Source organism: Antechinus flavipes, chromosome 2, assembly GCF_016432865.1.
Source record: "Antechinus flavipes isolate AdamAnt ecotype Samford, QLD, Australia chromosome 2, AdamAnt_v2, whole genome shotgun sequence".
Lineage (NCBI taxonomy): Eukaryota > Metazoa > Chordata > Mammalia > Dasyuromorphia > Dasyuridae > Antechinus > Antechinus flavipes.
The window spans coordinates 621,142,085-621,149,858 of NC_067399.1; the positions used below are offsets into that span (position 1 = coordinate 621,142,085).

General features: G+C 47.8%; 1 protein-coding gene across 1 annotated transcript in view; it reads right to left on the bottom strand.

Moving 5' to 3' along the window:
* AP3B2 (adaptor related protein complex 3 subunit beta 2) overlaps positions 1-6,689 on the bottom strand; it is a 50,982-nt gene extending 44,293 nt beyond the window's left edge. Inside the window, exon 1 of the mRNA XM_051981923.1 lies at positions 6,387-6,689. Within this exon, the coding sequence (XP_051837883.1) occupies positions 6,387-6,499 (113 nt within the window). The 5' untranslated portion in view covers positions 6,500-6,689. The remainder of the gene's footprint in view (positions 1-6,386) is intronic.
* Positions 6,690-7,774: the final 1,085 nt, after the last annotated feature.

The following is a 7,774-nucleotide window of genomic DNA, read 5'->3' on the forward strand; positions in this document are numbered from 1 at the left end:
ACTCAAGCCCTTGTGATGTCTTGGTTCTCTTGGAGAATGAAAGATAAACAATAACAACACATTCTAGTAAAATGTCTCATCTGGAATTCTCTGCCTTATCTCCATCAGCTTCTTTGGCTTCCTTCAAGTTCCACCTAAAACCCCATCTTCTATAAGAAGTCCTTCCTGAGTTCTTTTAGTGCTGGTACCTTCCCTGTGTGTGTGTATATATATATAGTATGTATATAGCTGTATGTTCTGTTCCCCCCTCTCAACCCTGTTAGGTTGGAGTTCCTTGACTTGTGTTTTGCCCTTATCCCCAAGGCACAAACCAATACCTGCCATAAAGTGGGCACTTAATAAATGCTTGTTGATTATGGGCAAGAATTGGTTTTCACGTTTGTTTTTGCAGCCCCAGAATCTAGCACAGTTATATATAGTATATATATAGTAGAGTATTAATAAATATTTGTTGGGTTTGGTTGTGTTGAAGCAGGTGCACAGACCCCCTTGTCCCACCCTCCCCAATAGCCACAGTCTATTAGAGAGATAGAGGGCCATCTGGCAGGCCCTAACACATCCTCCAGTTCTTTCCCCCTGCCTCCTGTTGCTGCCTACTCTACGCTTTCATGGGAGGGAGGGAGAGATGGAATCGGTGAGACTCCCAAGGCCATGAAATATTAATCTCTTAGAGAAGGATCCCTTACAGTCTAGGCTAACCCTGTATTGACCCAGGTCCTCTGGCTTCATTCCTCACTTCTGACCCCATCCTAGCCAGAGGGAAGAGAAATCACCTTTTCTAGAGGGTAGGTGAAGTCTGCCAGAGAGGTACGATGAGTGCAGGGCCATTAAGGGAAATTAAAGCCCAATTTCCTAAGATATTCTACGCACCATGGCAAGAAAAATGCTCTCCTCCTATAGCCTTTCCAACAACTGCCCTTCTGGCGATCACAGAAGTTGGAGAAAGTTCTCTGTGAATTTTTGAAATCCTCCTCTGCAAGAATCCCCCAGAACTTTGTCCTTCAGTCTGCAAAAAGCTTTTACCAGCCCCCAATCCTTATCCTGGGCCTAAAGGATGGGGAAACCCCAGAGGTCACCATGAGCAGCCAACTCCCATCTCAGAATTCTTTTCACAAATTAAAAAAAGACAACTATATCTTCCTATTGTCCCCACTCTGCAAGCACAAATATACAAATATGTATATGTATATGTATATATGTATGTATGTATGTATAGTATGTATGTATGTATAGACCTGGACCCCAGGTCCTGTGTTTTATCCCTCTAACACAATCCAGAGATCTCTTCTCTTTGTATCTCCCTCCACCCCCCACACACAGACTCACACTTCTTTCCTCCTTTCACACATCCTGAGCAGATTCCCCTTGAGAGTGAGATCAGCTCAGCCCCAGGGATTCAGCCTGGAAAACTGCCCCTCACCATCTCCTGGGGTTTATGGAGGTCCCCAGGGTGCCCCCCCTCCATACCGTAGAGGCTGGCTGTGGCTGGCCCCATCAGAACCACCTTCTGGGGACACATCCTGTTCGGAGGTCTGGAGCTGCCGAAGCTCATCTGGTTGCAGGGCTTGGTACCAGGCTGGGGTCCCCCCCTCAGGGGTTAGAACGGGGCTGGTTGCCTCCTCACCCCCCCTGCTCCCCGGCGGCTTCACCATAGTCCCTGGGAGCTGCAGGAACCGCTGCATTGGCGTCATCAGGCTTCGTGTCTCGGATACCAAGGTTCCCCGGAGACCCCTAAATCTGGTCCTAGACACCGGAGCTCCCCCCAGGCAGACAGAGTCCGCCTCCTTCTTCTCTCCCTTCCTCTCTTCCCAGCTGATCTGTGACTCAGTCCCTGCTTCAGTGAGCCCTCACTGATACTCCACCCGCCCAAGCTCCACGGAAACTCAGAAATGTGATGCTGTTATGGGACAGCTGGAGTCTGGATGGTAAAGCAGTGAGAAGGGAGGGCAGTGAGGGGCAGCTCCAATTTCCCTTTTTCTTCTTAGAGATTCTGGGGGAAGGTTTATGTGTGGTGGTGGTGAAGGAATGGGAGTATTATTTGATAACTAAAGTACTCTCCAAAAAAACTCAGGTTTTGTGGGGGGTGGGAATTTGGGGGGGGGAAATAACGATGGAGATGCGAGCAGATATAGATATGGAAGAAACAAGATATAAGGACAGAAGTAGGAATGGGGCATCAATGGCAAAGAAGGATGAAGAAATCAAAATGAGATCTAGCTCGATTGGGGTAGAGATATTGATGGGAATTCTGAACAATGGGCATAAGAAAGGTGATGGTACATGAGGATGTTAGTGAATCAGAATCGTGGATCTGAAGACTTTAGATCAGGAGTTCTTAACCTTTTTATGTGTCATAGAACCCTTCTCAGTATAATGGGTTTTTTAAATCTGTAATTACAGAAAATGCTAAATTTCAATTAGAGGTTAGTGAAAATAAAAATATAATTGTTTTCTTCTCCAAGTACAAGTAAACTTATGGTCTTCACATTAAGAACTTCTGTTATCTCATTTTACAGGTGAGACCTAGAAAGTATTATCAACATGAATCTAGTTAGTGGCAGAACTCTGGACCAGGATTCTGTTCTCTTGAATTCCAAGCCATTTCTCTTTTCATGGTCTTCATTAGCCTTCCTTTGTGAGTGAGAAAAGTACTTGAGAGACAGTTACTGAGCTTAGAGTTCTCTCTGAATTACAAATGAGTCTTATTTTAGACCAAGGAAGCCACTTTATCATCTAGTCCTTGTTTCTAAACCCAAGGGGCTCAGTGCAAAGAAGAAGCCAAGGGGTATTAATCACAAGAAAAATAGTTCGAAGATAGAAGTAGAAGTTTCTTTGTGATTGCTCCAGAAGGGCCAGTGGACCTCCAGAAGGACTAAACTTCATTTATATTTCAAGGGATAGGTTTAATGTGAACCTAATGAAAGTTCAGAAATTAGATTTTGGTCGGCAATTTTCCTCACATTAAGTGATATCTGTCTGTCTGTCACTTGTTGTCAGGAATGGTAGGACCTTCAGGAAAGTCCAAAAGGTTACTTTGACTATTTGGAGGTCTAGGAAGGAGGGGAGAAGTTAGGACTCTGGGCTTTGTTCTAAGCTCTGTTATAAGAGAATATTCTGCTCACCTTAAGGAGTGAAATAACCATCTTAGTCTAAATGGGAGAAAGCAGTAGAGAGAGATCACCATCATTGGGATAAAAAATTATACAACAATGATAATAATAGTTCACAATTAAAAGTGTTCTAAAGTACCCTGAGCACTTTCCTTATAACAACCCTGTGAGGTAGATAACTTAGGACACCAAAAGCACAGATGGGACAATTAAACTCCAAACTGGGGCTGTGAGGCAGATACGAGTTCTAATAAGATGGAGTTTTGCTGAGAGGAGGAGTTATGAAGGAAACAGTCTTCTCAACTTTCCCATAACTGTTAAGGCGCCACCAATTTTTCCCAATTATCCAGGCAAAGAACTCTACTCTTTACCTCTTCCTACCCTATGGCCAATCTTTTGCCAAGTCCTGTTGATTCTATCTTTGTACAAGATAGAACACATCCCCTTATTTCCTCCGTCACCACCTTCAAACCTGATTTTGCATTATTTGCAATAACTGGCTGGTTGATCTCTCCCATAAGTCTCTCTGCACTCCAGTCCACACTTAAATTCAAGGTCTGATATTGTTGTTCAGACCCGACTGACTCTTTGTCCCCATTTGGAGTTTTCTTGGCAAAGACTCTGGAATGGTATCCTTATCCAGTTCATTTTACAGATGAGGAAATGAGGAAATGAGGAAAACAGGATTAAGTGGCTTGCCCAGCATCACACAGCTGGCAAGTGTCTGAGGTTAGATTTGAACTCAGGAAGATGAGGCTTCCTGACTCCAGACCCAGCACTCTATATCCACTGCAACTATTCCATCTAACCTACTCAGTGAACACCAGTGGCTCCCCTCACCTCTAAGGTCAAATTTAAAATTGTTTAGCATTCATATACCTTCAACACCTGGCCCTCCCCTTCTCCCACCTTTTCAGTCTTCTTGCTCTTTCCCTCTCCCCACATCCACTGTATTTTTAATCCATTTGACATCGGTCTCCTTGCTGTTCCTAGAAAAAGACACTGTATCTCCTGACTCTGGGAATGTCTATTGGCTGTCCATGCCTTAAATGATTTCCCTCCTTCCTCTCTGTCTCCTGACTTTCCATTTAAGTCCCAACTAAAATCCTATCTTCTTCAGGAATCACTTCCTGATCCTCCTTAATTCCATTACTTTTCTTGATTATTTCTAATATATTCTCTACATAGATTATTTATACATAGTATGTATTTATACATAGTAATTAGCATGTTGTTTCTCCTTCCCTTCTTCCCCCCATCTAATCTTTACTTTCTTTTGTATCCCTAAAGTTTAGCGCAGTGTTGGGCACACAGTAGGCACCTAATAAATGCTTACTGATCGACTGAATCAGAGGCACTGGTAAGATGGAAGTGGGGCTGGCCAGAGGTGCAAGGAATATGACATATATGAACTTTTTAAAGTTTATAGAAATAGGACATTTCGGGCCTTGAGGGTGGAGATTTCCCCGGTGGAGGAGAGCCTGATACTTGTGGCATTTATGGGATTTGTTAACTTCCCTTCACCGTTTCCTCCAACTCCACAGGAACATTCTACTGCTTGGACTTCTCCCAGAAGATGTTTCCTGGGGTAGGACCCCCATGAAGTCTCTTGGGGCAACAGAGAGGGTGGGGAAGGACATTCGTAGTCGGGTTAAGTATGGAGGCCCTGGAGGGAATTTCAGTTAGCTTTTTGGGGGAGAGGAATAACTAACTGGGAAGGGGATGCAGATATAAAGGGCAGAGAAGGCGTCCAGAAAAGAGTCTGGGTCTGGGGTCCCGCGGGGCTCCCGGGGCGGAGAGGGATAGCCTAGAAATCCCCGTGCTTCGAACCAGCCTCCAGATCGGTGGGGAGGTGACGAGCTCGGGGGAGAGGAGGAGTGATCTCCTGCTCGCAGCTCCGTGCGAACCTTGGCCACGTAAGTCCCAATTCACGCCTGGGTGAGAGGGGGACGAGTAAATCAACTGCACTTTAGGGCAGAGTCGCACACAAAGACCCGGGGGGACAAAAAGCAGGCCGCTCCAGCCGGCCCCTCCAAGTCACATCGCCCCTCCCCGCCCCCACGTCACAGGCTAGGAAGGGCTGTGGGGTGGAGCTTCAAAGCAGGAGGCGGGGGAAGAGCTGTCCATGGTCCGGGGCTGACAGAACTCCAGGAAGACCTCGGAGTGGCGGTGGCCACTGTCGGGGTCGGGACTGACAAGTCCCAAAAAGGGAACTCCCCCAAACAGACCTGGCTCCCGCTACTCGCTGGGACCCTCTCCCGCCCCGTCGCTCAGGTATTTTACTCCAGGGATGAAATCAGGTCTGCTTCTGGCTCTCCGATTTCTTCCACTGTTTCTCCCCAAACCTCCCCGCTTCTGGGTTTCCCCTCCCTCGCCGCACACCATCATCACAGCCTCCAAGTACACTCCGGTCCTCGTCCAGTCCAGGGTCTTCACACAACCACTCAGATCTTTTGCCGTCACGTTACCCCAGGTACTTCATTACTCAGCCACCAGTCTCCCGCCCTATTCCCTTCACTCCTTCTTCTGCAGGCCTCCAGGTTTCCCCCCGGCCCCAAATCTTCCTAAGGTCCTCAGTTACCTCCATCCAACCAGGTCTTCCACCATTCTCCCCACCGGGTGTCTTCTCCCCAAATCCCCGTCCCAAGCCCCTTCCTGTCAAAGCATAGCTCCTCGCAAGCTTGTTCCACCCTCCTCCAGGCTGCCTCTGCCCAGGTCGCCTTATCTACTCCTTCCCACAAAGCCTTTTCCTAGGTCCCCCTTTACACTGCGGATGTCCCTCCTCTGCCCCTACATATCTTCGCTTTCTCCAGACTTATGCTCCCAGTTTCTGGTGCTCCTCTCTATAGGAGCATTATCTTTTCCTGATCTGAGTCCTGGGTCGCACCCTATACCTTCTGCAGCTTCCCTTCCTCTCTCCTGGTCCCAGGTGTAATCGGGTCATGGGTTTGAATTTGAGACCGAGATCTGGGTTCCCCTCATCAAGAAGGAGGAGGCCTCTAAGGGACAAGGATGCGGGGTGAGGGGGACAGGTGAGAAGAAGGGTACAGTAGCTCCTCGCAGGGTGAAGAGTCTGGTAGCAAATCTCGGAGCAAGAAAGACTTCTTCCCTCTGAAAGCTGCGAGTGCAAGCCTTGGGCCACACTTGCTCAAGGGGGGCCGGGTTGATAACCCCGCCCCCTCCCCACAAACCCCGGGCCCCGTTGCCAGGAAGAGCATTCTTCCTGGAACCGGGGCCCGCATCCCAGCCTACTCCATCCTCCGGGGCCCGCCTTACCGCTTGTAGTCTGAGGAGAAGATGCCGCCGCTGGCCGGGTCGTGACCGTATTCGGGCTCCCCCAGGCTGGAGGAGCCGCCCTTGTCCTCGCTGTAAGCTGGAGCGGCCGACATGGTGGTCAGGGTCCGCGAGGCAAGGCCGGGCCGCGGAGGCTGGAGGAAGCAAGGTGTGCCCGGCGATGCTGGAGCTGGGATTTAGAAATCCAGAATCTAGGCTGAGCTTCTTAAAGGGCCAGGCTCCGGAAAGGAAGTGGGGGGGAAAGGGGGGAAGGGGGAGGGGTATGGATACTGCAGCAGGCACCTGGCTCCTCCCCGCCTCCACCGAGAAGCTGTGACGTCATCCTCACGTGAACTAGGAAACCCCCCTCCCCAAAGGGCGTCCCTTCCTCTTAAAGGGATAGAAGGAGGTTTCCCTTCCTTCTTCATTCCGGGGAGACAGATGGGAGCCAGACCTTGGAAAGAATAAGCTATCCTGTGATAATGGGAAGAGGGAGGTGAGGGAACAACATGAATTGATTAATCTTCTACGTGGGAGAAGCAGTGACGTAAGATAGACGAGATAGTCTTATTTCTGACTTATTCTTGGCTGTGTGATCTTAGCCAAGTCCTCTGTGCCAATCCAGAGTCTAGGCAACTTTGTAAGACTAGCAAGAGGAGGTCCTGGTCTGCATTAGCAGAAGTTCCCTCATCTGAGCGTTCCCTAACGATGAAATCTCAAGCCCACCTACCCCTATTTATCACTTAGCCCCTTGTGTGGTAGAGATATAATAGCCAAAATGAAAAACAATCTTCAAGTGGCTTTTTTTCCATCGGTATGCATTCATCTTTCAGAGGCTTATCTTGTTCATTAGAAGTGACTTTGTTATAATCGATATGGAATAGGAACTGAACTTTCTTCTCTAATACCTCATCGTGTAGTAAAAACAGAACAAAAAACAAACAAAAACTTCAAACAAGGCTTCCTATGCCTGTCAGGAAAATCGGAGGATTTAGAACTGAAAAATCAAAGCCAAACATCTGCCATCTCAGGGTCACCACGAAAACAGGCGCTCGCTCAAAATTCAATTCTCTTTTGCTGGAGTGGGGGTAGGCAAAGGTTATATGATTGAAAGATGATGCTTACATTTAGGATTCTCTTTCCTTCTAGGTTTAATGCCTAATTAACCATCAGATCCAGTCCTAGCTCATTGTCTCTCCCTACCAAGTTGGGAGAGTCACTGCCTCAGTTCCCCTAATTCAGAACCTCTCTGAGTTCTTTGCTCCTATATACCTAATTTAATTTATGTAGGATTTATCCTGTGCCTTCTCACAAGACAAGGGAATTCCATGAGCTAGCCTTCCCATGGTCTTTCCTGTGCTTAATACCTAAATGTTGATAAGTGAGGAGAG